The 19,871-nt window shown below is 32.3% G+C and overlaps 2 protein-coding genes and 1 long non-coding RNA gene across 4 annotated transcripts; all 3 read left to right on the forward strand.

The window, feature by feature from the left end:
• The first annotated feature begins 1,847 nt into the window (after positions 1-1,847).
• LOC114936062 (uncharacterized) lies at positions 1,848-2,779 on the forward strand. Its single transcript, XR_003820645.2, has 3 exons — positions 1,848-2,228; positions 2,302-2,458; positions 2,550-2,779. It is a non-coding gene; the product is annotated as an uncharacterized LOC114936062 (long non-coding RNA).
• A 1,703-nt stretch (positions 2,780-4,482) lies between these two features.
• LOC114936061 (DNA damage-regulated autophagy modulator protein 2-like) lies at positions 4,483-9,394 on the forward strand. Of its 2 annotated transcripts, none has more exons than XM_085481709.1 (7): positions 4,483-4,821; positions 6,696-7,030; positions 7,506-7,627; positions 7,921-8,147; positions 8,537-8,675; positions 8,747-8,898; positions 9,280-9,394. In XM_085481709.1, exons 2-7 carry the CDS (start codon positions 6,954-6,956, stop codon positions 9,382-9,384), a joined length of 822 nt encoding a protein of 273 aa, XP_085337835.1. In that variant the 5' UTR covers positions 4,483-4,821; positions 6,696-6,953; the 3' UTR covers positions 9,385-9,394. The 2 variants fall into 2 exon arrangements, with proteins under 2 accessions (XP_085337835.1, XP_029164890.2); XM_029309057.2 differs by having other exon boundaries at positions 4,804-4,856.
• On the forward strand, positions 9,391-12,369 carry LOC146723516 (uncharacterized; the record flags this gene model as incomplete). The annotated part of the gene is made up of 1 exon (XM_085481828.1): positions 9,391-12,369. A coding segment is annotated over one exon (2,292 nt), but the record flags the coding sequence as incomplete, so codon positions are not given.
• Positions 12,370-19,871: the final 7,502 nt, after the last annotated feature.

Here is a 19,871-nt window from a genome sequence, read left to right on the forward strand (position 1 = left end):
TCACAAATAACTAGAAACGAGTCTGAATCACCTGGAAACAGCAGATATAAAAAATCTTTTAGATTGGCCATTTTTTTTAAACAATTACAAATTTAAAACCGTGCAACTATACAAACGACGCGAAAATCATAACAAACTACTACAAGCGATTCTAAAAAGGATTGCGCATGCGAATTTGAAATATCTTAAGTCAAGAGCTGGTCATTAAAAACATTTTTTTCTCTGTTAAATTGATAAAACCAACAAACGAATCAAACAATCGGAATGATGAGACGCCTACTTCACACGTAACTTGCAGACATATTAATTAAATTATAATTTTTTTAAATATAGAAGTAGCTGTAAGTAAACTCGTTTTGTTTATCCTTTGGAAGAAATATTTCGAAAATATTGAAGATATTTCAATTTGAGAAAATGGAGAAACTCCAATTGTTTTAGAATTATAATCAATTAGAAATTGATGTATTTTTGCAATAAAGTATAAAAAAAATAAATAGATGTATTTATCAATATTAAGTTTGAATGACTTTTAACAAATAACTTTATTTAAAGATAAATTACGGTAAATTATATATGTAAAATGTATTTTTACGATAAGCGCGATATAAGCGGGACAGGAGAGAGGAAGAGACCTGTATAGATATTTAAAAAGTCTTTCAATGCCTGAAAAGCAACTGCAACGTATTACATCGAGTTTATTCTGACACGGAATCCGATCAATACTTATATTTCTATTCTATCGCTTACAAAATAAATAACAAAATAAATAATTTGACTCACATTTCGACGATTCTTCTTCTCCGGTCTCGGTGTATTCCGCGGATTCCTCGTCGGTGTTATCCATTTTTCCTGTAGGAGACCAATCTCTGCAATCTGTCGAATTCACCGAATTTCTATCATCTGTAACAATATAAGTGATAATATATGATATAAAAATCATTACGCACACATATAAAATTTCAAGAATATCAATAAAAATATGTTGATCAAAACATATATTAAAAAAATAAAAATTTGTTAACTTGACTAAACTTTTCAAGTAGATATTATTTTGTTAATTGAACATATAAAAATATTTAAATTAAATTTAATATATTAGATCTAACAAAACGCATAAATTTGATTTAAATATATGTTCAATTAACAACTAATATATGTTCAATTAACAAAATAATAATTTTGCTGAAAGGTTTAGTCAAGTTATTGTGATAAATTTTTTTCAGTGTACTTATATTAAGAAATCAAATAAATAAATTATTTTAAAAAAATATACAAGTACAAAATATGCAATTTCAAAAAGAATCATAAAAAATTATCATAAAGTGTATTAATATACAGCGAGATTGTACGGTGCTCCGAATTGACGCTATCGATAGCATCGATTTGGAACGCCGTACAATCGCAACCTAATATATTGATCTTAATTTTGACGAAAATATTGGACCACCTCTATTTCTGAAACAATAAATGATAAAGATTTCCTCTAGTCGAGCAATGAAACGTCCTTCAAAGCATTTATTACTTGAAATAAAGAATATTGATACATGGCACGATTGTACGGTGCTCCGAATTGACGCTATCGATACTGTCTGATTCGGAGCGCCGTACAATCGCGACACAATTGATCTTGATTTTGACGAAAATATTGGACCTGCTCTATTTCTGAAACAATAAATGAGAACAAAACTCACCGAAGCAGCTTATCAATGCGGCCCTACCCTTGCTTTTGGCTTAAATTTTCTGTATTTAGTCTCGATTTATGCACACACTCGCGACGCGTTAACTCTTCGAAGTGCCATATTCGAATGAAAAACACGTCACGTGACTCGTACCTTGGTACGTATATGCGCTACAAGCGGCGCTGTGCGCCAGTGCGATGCAATGTTTGTTATTCCTAACCTCTGGACATAAAATCTCTGGACTAAAAATTTAATAATTATGATTGTAATAAACTATAAGTGAAATTTTTTCGCCTGAAAAGCATGTGACGTATAATAAAATATTTATTTATTGTACACATATGTGTATATTGTAGATAGTATGTGTGCGCATGTAGATATATATGTACATAAAGAGAGAGAATTAGTAAACACACACTACTTAATATGCAATAAATATTATTGATGAACACAAATGTGTGCAATAAATAAACATTTATATATTACGTGATGGATGTCTGTAATAAGTCTACGACAGCAATGCTGCGAACAACAGTACTGCAAAGATCTGTGAGTGTAGCGTAAAATATATAAGAATATATTTTTAACAATTGTTATACATTTTTACTGATTATAATTTCAGGAAGCAGTAAAAGCTGTTCTCTGTCAAGATCATTACTTTGAAACACATTCTATGTAAGAAATAATAAAGAAGAATACATTGAGAAGGAAATGAAAGACACACCGAGCAAATTCCACAAATGTAAAGACTGAGTTTGATGATTCGCACATGTGATTATGTATGTATATGAATATGTATATATGTAAGATTATTTATATATTACTATTTAAAGAAGAGTTCTAAAAATGTAATGGACTTTTATATTACAGAAAGAGAGAAGAGGAACTTTTAGTGGAAAAAAAGATGAAATTGGAGTCTACATTAATAGAAGAATGAAACGAATATTATTGGAAAAATAATGATGCAAGCAAAAAAGTATTTTACTGGCATCTTGCAACACTTTTCCTTTTTAGACCAAAACTTTTCTGCTTAAAAATTTATAAAAATCTAAAATACATTTTATTTTTGTATAATAAATAAAATATATTTGCAAAATTCATCCATGATATTTGGAAAAAATTAACTTTATCTATTGAACAGCAGATAAAAAGTATTCAACATAAAATAGAGTATGTTAATGAATAAAATAAGTTTTTATATAATATGCTAAATAAAATAAAAAACAATATAAACATGCACCACATATGCATATTTTATTATGTATAGTGAATATTATTAAATAATTCATGTTTTACTCAAATTTTAATTAAAAAATCCATTTATTTATAATAAAAATTATTTTATTAAATATTTGTTATTCTCGTATAAAAATAGAATTTCTATAAGCTTTAGAATACATTATAAATATTTAGTTTAGGTATACTAAAACTAATAATAATCGGCAACAGTTGTATTGGAAATTCATTTATTACATTTTTTGACGCAAAGGCTCATTACGTAAAAACTTAATTATTATATACATAAATGTTCTAAATTTACTTGTATAATACATTTTTGATATATAATCCTTGATAATATATGTGATGGTTGTAAAAAAAAATTCTGAATCTATGGAGATCTTGATATTTAGTCCTCGATATTCTTACTATAATTGTGTATATATATATTCAATTAATTTTAATACTAAAATTTTACAATTAATTTTTATATCAAAAATTATTTTCAAAATAATTAATTACTTTTATTATTTGAGCCAGTATTATTATTTGATACAAAATAGTTGATAGAGTAATTTAAAAAAATCTTATGTTTTTGCTTTTTTTATGTGTTTATCACAACAGAAAAAATTATCCAGGTTTCACATCTTTTAAGTCTTAAAAATCTTTAAAAAATATATAGAATTAAAATTAATTAAAAATAAGTACGATTTCTGATTCAATTAGAGTACAATTTTATAAGATCACTTTTTAGCAAGTTTTCTAAATTAAATTTCAATAAAAACGGTATATAAATATAGTAAATCCGATTATAATTATACAAATAAATTTGATTTTAAATATATATGTACTCAAAAGATAAAATAAAAAATGTAATAGCCGATGATCTGAAATTCCGATTAAAAATATGCCAAAATTATTAAATAATCTTACAATTTATTCAAAAAATACTGTGAATAATATTTATTCAATTTGTCTATATATCTATTTATCTTGTTTTATTTATATTATTTAGCTCATTTGGAAATATATTATCAAAATTCAGAATTTCACAATTATCAAGAAAAGAATCGCAGCAATACTGCATTTATATGAAACTATAAAATTCTTAAAATTTGTGAAATAAAAGGCATTATATTACAATCAAATATAATTCATCGAAGATGTTTTCTAATTTCAATAATTAAAAAACTAGCATCAAAATCGATCAATAATAAATGATAGAAATCCATTTCCAAATTCCAATACTATATTGTCCCACGATTAACATGGTTTTTCAGGATAAATTCTAACAATAAGGGAAAATTCTCTCCGTGTATCTTTTTAAAAATTAGAATACAAATCTCTCAGTCCTTACTAGATGAGTTTAATAAAGTTCTTTGCTAAAATGCTGAAATAAATTCTTATTCTCGAATTTTTATCGATACGAACTCAAAACCGAGTTTGACAACAATTTTGCAGTTCTCCAATTTGATTTTTCAGACAGCCTTCGCTATTAATGTTAAGACCGCGAACGATAAATACATCCTAGCGATGAAAGACATTCAAAATGTGGTAGGAGAGACAGTCTTTGGCGAATGTAGTAATCGGACAGTAAGTGTAAGGACGCCGACAGCGCTGGCGACGACGGTCCGGCACCGCGCAGCTGTCGAGAGCGTCGTTGACGCAACATCGATCGCGCACCTCCACAGGTCACAGCATTTTCCGACGAGTTTTATCGCCATCCTATGAGGCTTTACCCTCCAAGAAAATTCAAACGAGACAGCTTACAAGTGAACCTCCAGCCTAAATTTCCAATTGAGCGTGATATTCGCCGCGAATTTCCGATATATGCTCCACAAAGTGAAGATTACGAAGAGCTCCAACAAGTCTCAGCAACCCCACGAATGAAGGAGTAACGGGGAGGAACCATCGTTTTCAGGGTGTAAATTCTTTGTGCATCGCCCGATGTGTTGTCGAGTGCGTCTTATAATAATTTTAAATTTTTTAGATAGCACAGAAATAGTAACAGAAGAAAACTAATTTTTAAAAATTCTTTTCTCGATGAACATTCTATAATTTTGTGTATCGTAAAAAAATAAACATGAATATAAATTAATTATCACTGTTGCACGCGTTGTCGATTACGAATGCCGTCGACATTATTATTCATCGACTTTATTTTTAGCTTATAAGCGGATAAAGAGAACGAGAAAGTGTTATTTAACTAGGGATTTCTAGTTTGTCATATCCGTTTGCATCTCGTATGTGTGGCTTTTCGCTTAACCGCACGCTTCGATCTTTCACGCAGACAACGCCCGTGTGACAGTTCGCACGTTCATTAAACAAGACGTGTCGTAAGCGCTGTTACCAGCACGATATTATTTACATAAGCGTATAATGTAGTTTTCTCTGCTATGTCTCGAACGGATTCAGTATGAATCACTGATGCGCAGTAGATTAAATAAATGTCATTATTATCCAACTCATTGAAATTCATTAGTATACGTTGCAAAGTCCACAATCTATAAATTCTATTGCCACACGTGTTATACTACCAACGATGCTATTCCTACATCTAAGAATTCTCTGTTTTTGACATTTTTTTCTGATATATAATATAGATATTTGATATTTCTCTTGATTTCTGTTTATCAACCACTTAAAACTCTGTTATCTTTTTGAGATTGCATTATTTATTATAATAATTTATATAATTTTTATTATTTTCATTTATATTTCATTACATCTATCTTTACTGACAATTATTCATGCTATTAAATATAACTATTATATAATAAGATCTTATTGTTAATTAAAATTATAAAATTAGTTGTCTAAAAAATTTAAGTATAAAAATCTAGAAAATAAAAGAAATAAAGTTTTATGTAATGCAGTCGAATTTAATTAATAATAATACAATATCCATAATAATTAATTTTTGTTTATATCAATAGAAATAAATGTGTAGCCATTAGTAAAAATTAAATTAAAAAATTAAAAATCGTAAACATAACAATCTCATTGTCAGTGATCATCAATTATGATAAAATTTCGATATTAAAATTTATTACAATTAATATATTATATATATTAGTGTTTTCTAAAAGAGTTTATACATCAACTTCCTCTCCAAGGTAAAATATCAAATATTTCGTAAGAACAGGCTTTCTCAGCAGCTCACCTCGGCTATTATAATTTATAAGAAATAACGAAGAAAATCTTTTGATATAAGGATAACATTAGGATAATGTCATGAACAAAGTGGTCAATATATTTAACGTACGTGACAACAGATAAATTTATAAATTACAAACGTTACAGAAGCACTTAGTGAATAGAATAATATTTTTAGCTCTCAAAATTTTTATAATTTACTGCGCATTTAAAAAAAAACGATTACATTTTTATCAAAAATATAACGCTGGATATTAAATTACTGAATGTGATGCACGAAATTATTCTCACATAAACAAGGATATAAAATTGCACGGATTTTATACTTATATTTCATAGCTATATTTTATAACTATATCCAAATATAACATAAGAATATATAGAAAACACGAGATATGTTATTCTTTAAAAAATATACTAGAAATACTATTTACAAAATATACACTAGAAAAAAATATTATCAAATTTGTGGCGGAAATAATTGTAGGATATGATATAAGGATACCATTTATCTATCTCGCACTGATGAAACTAATTGCAATATATTATATAAGATGATGTCATATTCGCGGAAAAAAATAACGATAATTTATTCTCTTGCAGAACTCATCCAGGAAATATTAAATTATCTCTCTCTTGCAGAACTCATCCAGGAAATATTAATGGCAATTGAATCGCAGTACTGTCATCAGTTTAGACGTTGCAAAGATTGATAGACTTAACGAAGAGAGGATTAAAAGGCCTATGAATTTATAGCCACTAAGAATATGAATGATTGTAATTCGTCGGCGGCTGCATCGATGCAAGACTCTTCCCGATAACGGTGTCGATCGCAGACGTCGACGATTAACGTGATCATCATCAGCTTTAACACACTGACAACGATTATACATCGAAATCATGGAGGAGTTCTTTGCTAATCTACATTATCTGCCGATCGCCGTTTTTATCTCCTTGCCTACAATCTTCATTTTAACGTAAATCATGTTTATAAATCATTTAAAAAATTATATACTTATAAATATATTGAAATTGCTTTCTTTTAAACAACTTGATATTTATTTCATTGTTATCTATTTATTTATATTATTATTTTTATAACATTAATTATTATTCTCTTGATAAAGACCGATTAGAAATTAGATAGAATTTGTGCGTCAAAAATAAACTTTTTACTATTCAAATTCAACAAACCAATATATGTATATATTTTTATTTGGTTCTTTATATCCGTTATATTATTATTATCACTGTTACTTCTAATTTAATATAACTAATAATATAAAAAAAACATTAAGTTAATCCTTAAATTAATCTTTTAAATTTTATATATATATATATATATATATATATATATAATCTTTAGTGCTATTAGTAAAATATAATTAATAAATCAAATAATAATTAATAAATCAAAATTTTTTAATGTTATTTTACAATTGCAATTTGCAGATACGTAATCGCTGTTTTACTAGGACACGTAGAAGCTGGTTTTCCTTATATCTCCGATGCAGCGACTTATGCACCAGAGAGTTGCATTTTCTCTCAAACTGTCAATCTGATTGCTATTCTCAGTAAGTAGAACATTTTATTACAAGTAGCGCGGTATTTTTTATAAAAAATGGCTTTCTTGATGCGCACATATATTGTATATCACAACAATATTGCCGAGAGATATTCGAATAGTCGTGCAATATTGATTATATGGCAATTTATAACAGGCAACTCTCTCCTTATTATATCAAAAATAAGAAAGTTTCGATATGCAAGTGTTAAAAAAATAATACGATAAAATAATAATTAATATACATTCATATTTAATATTGTATATCGATAGATTATAAATGCATCATTATTTATATTGCAGTGTTCTTTATGATCTACGTAAGATATTCTCAAGTTAAGGAGTGCACCAGCACTTTCGGTTCACCAGCCTCTTTGCCGAAATGGAATCATTGGGCCTTAATATTCGGTCTCACATCAACCGCTGGTCTATCAATTGTCGCGAATTTTCAAGAAACTTCAGTAATTGTAGTTCATCTTATTGGCGCGGTACTCTGTTTTGGAGGTGGTACCGCGTATTTTTGGACCCAGGTGCGTATTAAAAGGTCATTGTTTAAAGTAGCAAATAACGAAGCAAAATTTTATTAAATGCTTTTTGATATCAAGATTTAATTTAACGACGCAATATGCATAAACGATATTTAGAGAACATGACAGCCTTATAGTTTATGAAACTATTGTAACTGCAGGAATAAAACATTATCGCCGAATCATTGTGATATACAAATTAAATTTAATAAATAAAATCATAAATTTAAAAAGTGGTCCAAAATTGAAAATTAATAACATTTATAGAAGTTTTATGGTAACTTTGTTCTTTTCCAAAAATGGGATAGAATTCTTAAAATTATTTTACGTTAAACGCATGTACCTAATTTTTTTATAATATGGATGTAAATCAATTTAATTTTTTTTTACAGGCCGTATGTTCATTTTATTTGCAACCATCAGGATATTCATTACGACTCGCGCATCTTCGCACGGCATTATCAACCTTTTGTACAGTATGCTTTTTTGTGATTCTCATCACAGGCGTGCTGGCCCATCTCGCCTATAAGGGTTAGTTCATATACTTTTAATTTTATATTATCAGTTTTATATTAATATTTAAATTTTATTCTATATTATAGGAACGAATCCTCGAAAGTGGTACAAAGAGGATGGCGGCTGGGAATTACATGTGGCTAGCACAGTAACCGAATGGCTTTGCGCAATGGCATTTTGTGCTTATATTCTGACGTTCACAGAAGAATTCAGAGATATTAGGATAAGTCCTCCAAAGGTAATTCTTAATGACAATACATTTTAATAAAATAAGCTGGGTTTTTTTTGTGTGCTAAAGAAAATGCTTAATTCTTACGATATTATTGTCAATAATTAAGACAATAATTAATACTATATTCTCCTGCCATAACATTTTTTTTCTTTTAATATACCAATGACACTAAGATATATTCATTATTATCAATTATTATATAGTAAATACCATTAATTATTGTATAATTCCAAGTATGGAATATTGAATTTTTGCAATAATAGAGGTTCGCGGCGAGTACTAAAATAATTGTTTGATTTTTTTGAGAAACAAAATACACTGCTCTTTTCTACCAAGCGTCGAAGAATGATTCATAGACGTGTTTATTTTGTACGTGTTCGCCAACAGGTAATATGCAACATGCATCGTCTGAGACCGAGCGACGAAGCGCTGAGCGAAAGCCAAAACTCCGCTGTGATTCACGATCAGATGAGTCCATCTACCAGTACCTGATCGCTCGTAGGCAGAGGCGCCGGTGGCTACGTCAATCTCCTCTCGCACTCACCGGTCGACACACCATGTCCCGGCTACCGGTACCGCGGGTCCAGGGATAATCTGCTGGACGAAGCGGCGCCGTTGGTGACAACGACACCGCCAGAGCTGCGCGACCACGTCGAGAGGACTCCGGACGTTCTCTGCCCGGTACAAATACACGTACACGACCCCACGATACGCGAACGACGACGATATCCCGAAGGGAATCGCTCCGAGAAACGACGTTCCAAGAAGTGGATCGATCTCGACGAAAATGGGCTGGACGGTTACATTCTGATCGACGACAAGAACCTCGGCCCTTCGGTCCCCGAAATCGAGGGCGAGGAGTTGTCGTATCCCGAGGACGCTATGGAGTATAACGACGATGACGAAGACGATAACGACGACGACAAAGACATCGGCAGTCACGGCAAACGCGAGTGGTCGATCTACGAACGATTGAAAAGACGGGACTCGAGACGGCATCGGCCTGATTTTGACTTCGGCGCAACATATCCGCTCGCGAACAGCCACGGAAATGCTTATCAGGACTCGAGCAGCCACAACAAGTACACGGAGCTGTATTCAGGGTACCAGAGCGCCAGTAATAATCTCGATGCGACTTGCGATCTTGAAGTAACATCGATTTACGCGGTGGCGAACAGCCACGGCAAGAACGGCGACTTCGCAGCTAACATGCGGAATCGAGATTGCGTGGAGAATATGGAGAGCGATAATCCAGCCTGGGATGTTAGAAGGACGGACGTGAATTACGAGATGGCCAACAGTCACAGCAACTATCGCGTGTTCTATGACAGCCAGACGCAACATCAAGCTCCTCTGATGCCTCCCTGGACCTCGGAAATGTGGTCGGGAAATCGTCACGAAGAAGCTCAAGTCATGACGAGAGATCCCAAGGACGAAACCACGAGAAAACCGAACAACGAAGGATGCGAGGCGAACAACGCGGGTCAATCGGAAAAGAACGAGCAGGAGGACTCGGAGACAGGCTGCGACATCGAACAATGTCTGGTACAGATCGAGGAAAGTCTCCTGAATATCGAGCAGAATCTCCTTCACGTTCAGGACCTGGACATCCCGGAGCTGAGAAATTTATTATATAAGAGTCCGAGCATCGAGCGAAGTCTTTACGAAGTACAGGATCTCCTTTACGCCGATGGCATCATTCCAGCTACGAAAAAGAAATCCAAGTCTCTTGATTCGGATGAAGAAGAGGAAGAAGAGGAAGAGGAAGAGGAAGTCGAAGAGGAACAAGTATGGGTAGGACAAGATATAACGATCAAAGATAACGACGACGAAGACGGAAATGCGAGCGCGCCTCTGCTAAATGACTCCAACGAAGAATCTTCGGATACAGTCAACATCAATGAACGTAATCCCTCCACGTCGATCGATGATCGCTGTCTCGACTGGAACGACGGATCGAACGTTTTGCGAGAAGAAGCGACAGATTTGCAGACGTGTCAGGAAAAGACGATGAATTTTGTACCCAATAGTCTCGGCAAAACTTTACCCAGAAGAGTCGTTCTGGATGAAGTTAAGGAAAATATTAGACTATGCTCGTCGGAACCGGAAGAGCCTACGATGACGATCGATTACAATCTTAATAGCGCGTGCGTCGAGAAGAAATCTCTTTTCCGCGATAAGTGGCATAGCAGGACAAACTCGTTGGACGAGAATTCGATCTTCCAGAACGCGGAACTCGGCGACAAGCAGGAGAAGAAAAAATTCTCGTTGCAAGATATTTTCCTCGAGGCCACGGGATCTCGTCGCTTGACAATTAATGCGAAAGCACGATCGGAAGGCGCGTTACAAACAGACCGAGAGAAACGACGCGACAGAAGAGGTTCCCACGAGAAGAAGCTTCTGCAGGCCGTCGAAGCGACGACGGAGGATTTTCGGAAGAAGCTCGAGAGCTTTGCGTCGCAGCGACGATCCATTTTGGAGAAGAGAGCGACGCCGAAATCGGTGAAGGAAGTCGGATCGGACAACGCGGTATCGCGATCGCGAGAGAAACGCGCGACGCAAGTTAAGGACAACAATGTCGGGAAGAATTCCGGTTGCGATAAGCGCAAGAGAAAAAAAGCGTCGGGAAAAAGTCAGAGCGTCTCGGAAAACGCTCTGGTACCAAGTAAATTGATTTCGCTCTCGCTATCGCTGCTGCTCGCGGCTTTACTACAGGCGGTCAGATGCTTGACGGACCTTGTCGAGGACGCCTTTCGCTCGGTCAGTTACGACAAAGGATTGCTGCAATAAGTTGCAAAATTTTTTCAAGAAAAATATTCAAGCCTCGCCACAATGAAGTGGTGAAATATATCGCAAATATCATCGACGCGGACACATAAACGAATGTGTCACAGAGACGATCAACCACGTCAACAATCAATCTCGTCCGAGAATTACACCCGATAATCTGTGATAAATTCTACGTTTAAGATTCTTGATAAAATTGCGTTACTCTCTGCTTCCAAAATACCGAAGTCAACCAATCTCATTAACAAGAATCGAGAAACCGATTTGAAAGAACTTTTAAAAAACTTAAGGAAAGATTATTTGCTGCGAACGCGCGATTGTCTGACGAGCGAATTAATCTCTCGACAATCGCGGTTCGATGATCTTTTGTAAGAATTGTAAAAGTTACTTGACAGACATGAGACAAAGCGAAATTACGGATAGTGCGCGATAAATCTGAATACTCATCGATGGTGCTGAATACGGGCTAACATACTCAAGTATGAACGATATTTAACATATTATGTATATATATTTTCAAAAGTGCCTAAAAAAGAAACCATCACGTATTACATACGAGATGTAGTACACGATATAATACTAATAACGCTATTTATGTCTACCTACGTAAATCTCCTTTTTCAAGATGTAAGAGTATTGAAAGAAAATAAAAAGCAAGGCGAGAAGAGACGGGATGCTTGAAACGTAAAAGCATTCTTAAGCGTAAGTCACTATTCCCTGTGCTGCATCCGTCCTCTTTACGATTCAAAGAACATAAATCTAGAAATGCTAATATTGTGCTTTTCAAGTGCTCGACTTGAGAGAAACCTCTTATTAAAACAAGCGCAGTCGAATCGATAAAATTCTATTATAAATTCATCATTTATCGGATAATGAGATAAAATGAAGACGGTCCTCGCAAATTATATTTTTGCATCAATCTAAAATTCAGTCAAAATATTCATGACAAAATATTTAAAGATTTTATATATAGCGTGAATAACGTCATTAAATAACGCAACGGAAATAAATCATTATTTTCAGTCGTGCTGTCACTTCGATAGAAAAGCAGATATTTTTCTCTCGCATCTTTCAAAATTAAAATATAATAATTTCCATCTATTTAAATTAACGAATCAATTAAAAACATATAAATCGACATTTCTATACAATAATTTACAAATTATAAGTTACTATCGATCTATTAATATTAGGTTGTTCCATAAAATTTCTTTTGGCAGTCTATTTACCATTCTGCTCATTATCGATTTTCTGCCTGATCATAAATCAGTATAAGATAACTTATGTTACGTGTTAGAGTTTACGCGCGAAATAGTATGTGAGGAATGGGAACAGAATTCGGATCGATGTTTCGTGCTTGTCACGCATCAAAAGGGCGACATGGAGTAACGCGACACTGAATTGTTCCGAAATGTTCGTTCCCTCAATTTCGAATTTCTCATCTTACAATCAGTTAAACAAAGTCTCGAGTTTCCCAAGTCAATGTTATCGTTCGTAAAGCTTGCTTCGAAGATAGTTACTTCCCTGTTCGTTCACATATTGTCAAGCGCATCGACATTTTTTCATAATATTAAAAAAAATTACACATGAATCCTTTTACAAAAGCAATGATTTTTTAAATCAAATAAAATTGGAAAAGTTACGTTTAATAATAGTTAAAATTTGTATATCATTTATATAAATACACATAAATATCAAACTGAATTTTTTTTTTAATTTAGATGAATCTCTCGTGTTATAGGATATTTTCAACAAAAATAAAAGTAAAATTAACGCTTAAGAGAAACCGCGGGGCATTATTATTGCGACATTTATCACCATATAATAAACGCAAATAGATAGCACGGTCGGGTAAGTTCACTTTCCAGTACATCAATCGTTTACAAACGACACTGCACGTATTCTTCTCTATGGGAGAGCCCGTTCGTCCAGCTGGGCAATGCTAACATAAAAACGCCATTATGAAGATGGAGAGCTAGACATCGAGTGGATCTTCGGAGACTTAATACTGAAATATACCCTCATGTGAAAACGAAATCCAATGCTCGGTTAAATCGTGTCTGTCAGAAGAAGACGCTCTCGTCCCTTCTCAAAGAGGGACTCAAATTTCACGAATGTCCTTTCGGGCACTTTCGATGGAATGCATCTTCCTTGAAGATGCCACGTCTCATTCCTTGTAGATACTAACCATCGCACTTTATATGCGAATATAGGCACCATAAAGGACCAATGCATTCCGCTATGCAAAACATGTTGCTGCTACGCTAACGCGCGTTAGAATGCGCTTCAATCTCTCCGTAATTCTACAGCGAACACTGCTATGTTATATTTATACATTCCTAACTCAACAGCAGAGAACTAATACAACTATTTCTCAACTAACGCAAGCATGCATAAATCTCATACCTTGGACGCGGATAAATGCGGATAAAGCACTTCATCAAAGTTTAGAATCTCCTTAGAACGATATTTGATACTAAGTTTCATATTATGCAATATATATGTAAAGCAATTTTAAATCTGTATAAAGTTATTTTATATATACAATAAAATTATTAACAAAATTATAATAAAAAATACGAATTTGAGATAAATAAACACGAAGAAAAAAATTGTTTGCTGATTATCTAATACTTTTTAGTGTTGCTTATTAATAACGTTTTTTATCATAATCTCATTATAATTTTTAGATATAAATGTAGGTTTTTTGTGCAAACAATAATATATTTGTGTTTAGCAAATTTTAAATTTTAGTTTAAAAATTCCCCAAATTTCAACAAGCAAATTATAAACTATAAACAAACATCCTCAGAATAATGCATGGAAAAAATTAGCTACCATAATTAAATTTGTAGCTATCCCTATATTACACAACCTAAAATTTAGCTACAGTAGCTAATTTTTTTCTGTGTGTGTAAATATAAATAAATTGTTTGGTATATATAAAAAATATTAATATAATATTTCTAATTCTACTAGAGAGTATTCCCTAACTGCTTTCTTTTATAACCAAAGAATTTGATTATTATTCAACATTCATATTGCTAGCATATTAAACGACAAGCATACTAATGAACAAGTTAATATATTCTAATCTTTTGAGTTGTAAGATTGACAAAAAGAGAATCTCTTTACTCTTCTACAGAATGTATTTACTTTAGAACTCAGATCTATATTACTTAGTGCTTTAACTTAAAAGCACCTTTTAACTTCTACAATTCTTTGAAAAGCATGAAACTGATGATCTTGCTCGTCTAGTTCTCTGCTTTATTACTCATGACGTAAGAGACTGAATAAAACATAGTAATGCATAATACACTTTTGCATAGCGCAAAGTAGTGTATATTTGCTTATGCATCATACGTTTCGCAATATTTCATCGCAAGATAGCTTTGGACTTGATTTCATGTAAATTTAACGCGAACTAAATCAACTGACATTTTCTTAACGATAAATTATAATCTCTATCTCTGAAATTATACAAACAGAGACGAGACAAAAATGCTAAAGAAATTTCACGGAAACAGTAAAATGAAAAATTAGCATATTGCTTAATTTTAATTTGTTCGGCAATTTACATTTCATTAGTTAATGAATAATAAAACTAACATATATACTCTATATATATATGTATGTATAAAAGAATAATTCGTAAAATTCAAATCATGAAGTATTTATTTTGCACTTCCGCAGCTTTCAATAAAAGAAGCTAAAATGTGCTGAAAATTGCATGTAACTGCATGAAAAGCCCGAATTCGCGTAATTCCCGCAATTTTTCAATATGTTCGACGAATCAAAAGCTTCAAAACTTAAAACTCTAAAATCAAATATTTCGCATACGGCTCTTTTATGGTAAAAATAATGACTACAATTTTTTTTCAATATTGTATACGATTTCAAAAGGTTTTTATTATGGTGATTAAAACACAGTTTCAAAACTCTGTTTAAAAATAATTATTCATACAATTATATGTTCGCTTGATTCAGTGAAATTTTTAAAGAGAACCGTCAAAAAAATTAAAGTAAAAAGATTTTTCGAATATATATTTGAAGCAAGATAGCTTTGCTAACAAAGAAAATAAACATACTTGATTTATCCTGAATTTTGAAATACTTGCATGCAAATTATTATTCATTTTATAATTATATCTTTCATATGTTCCGGTAAATTAAAGATAACGATGTTATGCAATTTCCCCCTAGGAAACTAGATTACAGCAACTTCGCGACAGAATTCGTTTAGAAGTTAATAGAGAGAAAAATTGTCGAAGAGCAAAGTTTAAACTGTACCACGGGCGGTATCTGTAACCCGTGATAATCCTCGGTGGATCGTGGTAGATCACGATAAACGACGGTAAAGATTCGTTCTTGGTGATTTTATTTTCCTCGTTGCTTCCAAGAGGCGTCGTCTAATTTTTATCGCGCTATGAACTTCTCCGAGTCAGCCCATCTTGTTTTCGCGCCTGATTCTCTGCTCGTCATCGGTGACGTAATAAAAATCTTGTAACAAATTTTTATCGATCACTGTAGAAACATATTTTCTTTTTTCTAGACACGTTATTAGATTGGAAACGTGTTCGCGAGCCAATTCGAAACAAACATGTGTCGATTGGCGCACATCAACTTGATGTCGCCGATTGCAATTTAATTTTGATCAATCTGCGAACTCACTTTTGCAATATTATGTCATTCAATATTCCGAGAAATCGATAGAGTTATATAACATATTGGTATTCTTTCTTTTAAATTTATTTAAAGAGACACGTCTCTCTCAAGACTTATTGAATAAGGAAACTGTTTAAATAGGATTATTTATCGATTTCATAATACGATAAAATACAAAATCTATTAGAAAGATAAATGTGAGCAAACAAAGCGATCCGATTCGATTCTCGTATCAATTAGAGATAAAACTTCTATGTATTGAAAATCGATTTAAAAAGAAATCTAATTTAAGAACGCTACACATATTTGCCACACGTACTTATAAAAGCAAACATATGCTACAACTGATAACGTAAATTTCGCTACGTAATAAAACAAACAATTAAAGTTAACAATCAAAAGCGTTGCAGCAGCTATCGTTGCAGGAAATTGAAATTTTCTACATAGCCGCATAAATCAATTTACCAGCTAAAGTCGTCGCTGAATTTTAATTATGATATAAATTTTAAAAGCAGGCGCGAGGGAAAGGAAAAACATGCGGCCCGATTAAAATAAATATTCGACGTATGTGTAATCCCATTTTCAGTGGGCCGACACTCAATCGGGCCAACAATTGCCTGCTAATGAATCTCCAAAACTTTTTCCAATTATCTGTTCCAATTACCGCAAGCGTGACGAATAGGGTCGCCGCTTTGCGCCAAGCATGATACGTGCATTACTCCTGGGATATTCTCGGTATATACTCGTGCACATGCATGCATATTGCGGCACCGACTGTGGCAATAATGAATACACGTTCCATACGTGTGTAGATATGCGCAGTGTTCTTGCAAAAGACAAATCTCATTTATAATAACATTTTGCCCTACGGCTATTCCAGTTTTAACAAAAGATTTGAAAATTTCGTTTAATTAAAGCGCCCAACAATTTTCGCTTTGAATAGAAAAATGGACAAAATCATTTACCTCCTATAGTCAATTGATATAAAAAGCAACGATCGACATATATATATATATATATATATATATATATATGTAAAATGTAATTTTCAATTAAATTTTCAATTCAACAAATTGTTACTTTCGCGAAATTTAATTGCCGCTCCATTTGCAGCTACGATGTTACTTTAAATGCTGCTCTCGTACATACATGTAATTCTTGATTTTTAGCTAAATTTTATATATTTTTATTTTAACAAATTTATTTCAATAGCAAAGATTTTTCTATGAAATATCATTATTTTTAATAAATTAAAATCGTTACAAAATATAACAATATTAATTTATTTCTCATAATTAAAATTAAGTTGTTTATGCAATTTATTAATATCCAATATATTTGATGAACAAAATCTAATTTCTACTTCTCGTTTCAAAGAAAAATGTTTATCTTCGAAAATTATCTATCCTATGCTGGTTGACTTATATTGCCATTCGCGATTAAACGAAGTACTTAAAATATTAAAATGTTATCTCTGGAAAACTTCTAGAAATAAAATCGATGCACACACACACACACATTCGCGGTACGAGAATGAGGCTACACCAAAAATAAATAAACTTTTAATAATGTACCAATTGAATACATAAATTAGTCTAGTTTCATTAAATAAATTTGATTTGCTATCTTTTCATATACACACACACACACACATATGTGTATGAAATAACGTATGTACGTTATTATCTCATTGACGTAAGATTTTATTGTGTTTTGCATAAAGTCACTAAATATGAAAATTTTAAAAAACGTATGCATATAATGCAAATTACTAAAAAAAATAAAAAAATAAAAAGACTTAATTCCTCTTTCTCTTCCCTTAAATTATTTACATTTTAATAAAGAAAATTAATGAAGTTATTTAAATGAACATATATAATACAAGCAGAGGAAAAGATTTAGTTTTAAACAAAACTAGCTCTAAAGTGATGTTAGCACACTCTGGTTTTAGTACTCATAATAAAAAAAATGTTATAAAATGTTATAAAATATATTACAAAATATATAAAATATCATCTACGTGAGGTAAAATCTGATTTTATAATTTATAAACGAGGATAACACAAAAGATAAAATTCACATTTAGCAATATATCTTAGATAAAATACATTGTTGTCATGATGCAAACGATAAATTTTACATTTGCGTCGCATTATGAAAGTTCGAAAGAGAATGTATTTGTCAGGGTGCACGCATACATATGTATGCCATGCAACCTGCAGGCACAAACACGCGTAAACAGATTGGGGAAATGCATTTTGAGCGAAATTTAATAATAGATATATGGAATGTATTGGAAATAGCGTGCACTGTGTCGGCATTTTGTTCGATAGTCAAAAATATATTTGAGATGCTTTTGACCATCGAAATGACGAGTTCCTGAAAATTCGTTAAATTCTTCCTGAATATTAGACGAATTTCAAATTTGCCGACGAACATGGAAACACGACGCTCAGCGGAAATTGAAACTAACTTGCGCAAGGAGAAATAATGCGACCTCAGTAGGACAGAATCGGCTTTATACAATGCGACCCATTAAAACTCAACTGCGCGCAACGGAAATGAGAGATGTATGAAATGTGAAACGCAGCTCGAAATTGGAGCTACGATAAATTTTATCGCTTCAACAAGATAGAATTTTTATCTGACGCTGATAAGTAAGTGAAATTTTTATCAACGCCACAGAAATCTATCAATGTTTATAACAAAAATAAAAACAGCATTAATGAATCGTCCAGTGACAACCTAATTAGATGGAAAATTGAGACACTAAAAATGATTCTCGCTCGTGAAAATTACGTGCAACTTTGCTACATTAATATTCGCGAAGTCGTAAGTTTCTTGGCCAACTTTTCGTTGAAACTTCTCACTCTTGACTACAGCAAGAGCAAACTTTTCCTTGATAGATGTCTGGCGAAGTGGAAATTCTCACGATAGTTTGAAGAATGAGAGTTAGCACGAGTTCGATAACGATAACGAATCTAAAAGAAAGAGATGTATCAGGATGTTAGATCGTAGCAAAAAAGAAGGGAAAACCCAGAAGCACAGGATCGTTAATGAAAATGAGTCTGTAAAAGACATTGACGTAATCGTTAGAAAAATGTTACATAAAATTGAGATAACATTTCATCGAGAAACTGGTTCGAATTTCACGCCCTTTATATCAGACGTACCTTAAAATATCTTACCTTGCCCTAGCAATTAGAAGCAAGCATACATACAAATGTTGAATATATATCCGAATCTACCTTGAACTTGTTTAATTATATTACTTCACGTATCAACGGAAATAATTTGGTCAGTGTCATCGTAGCAAATCGGTAATTAATAAAACAAAGCTCAAAATTGAAAGCGTTGAAATTGCGATAATATTCACCATATTTTATTAAAGGGTTTATCTCGAAATGCATAGTGCTTTTTGATTGCTTTAGCAATTAGCGTCAAACAAAGTGATATGCAATCTCAAATCTATTTCACGCTATTCAACTCCCATAATATATTTCCCATAACATCGATTTCATCGATTT

Source organism: Nylanderia fulva, unplaced genomic scaffold (genome assembly GCF_048542155.1).
Source record: "Nylanderia fulva isolate GAGA-0341 unplaced genomic scaffold, ASM4854215v1 Scaffold19, whole genome shotgun sequence".
NCBI lineage: Eukaryota > Metazoa > Arthropoda > Insecta > Hymenoptera > Formicidae > Nylanderia > Nylanderia fulva.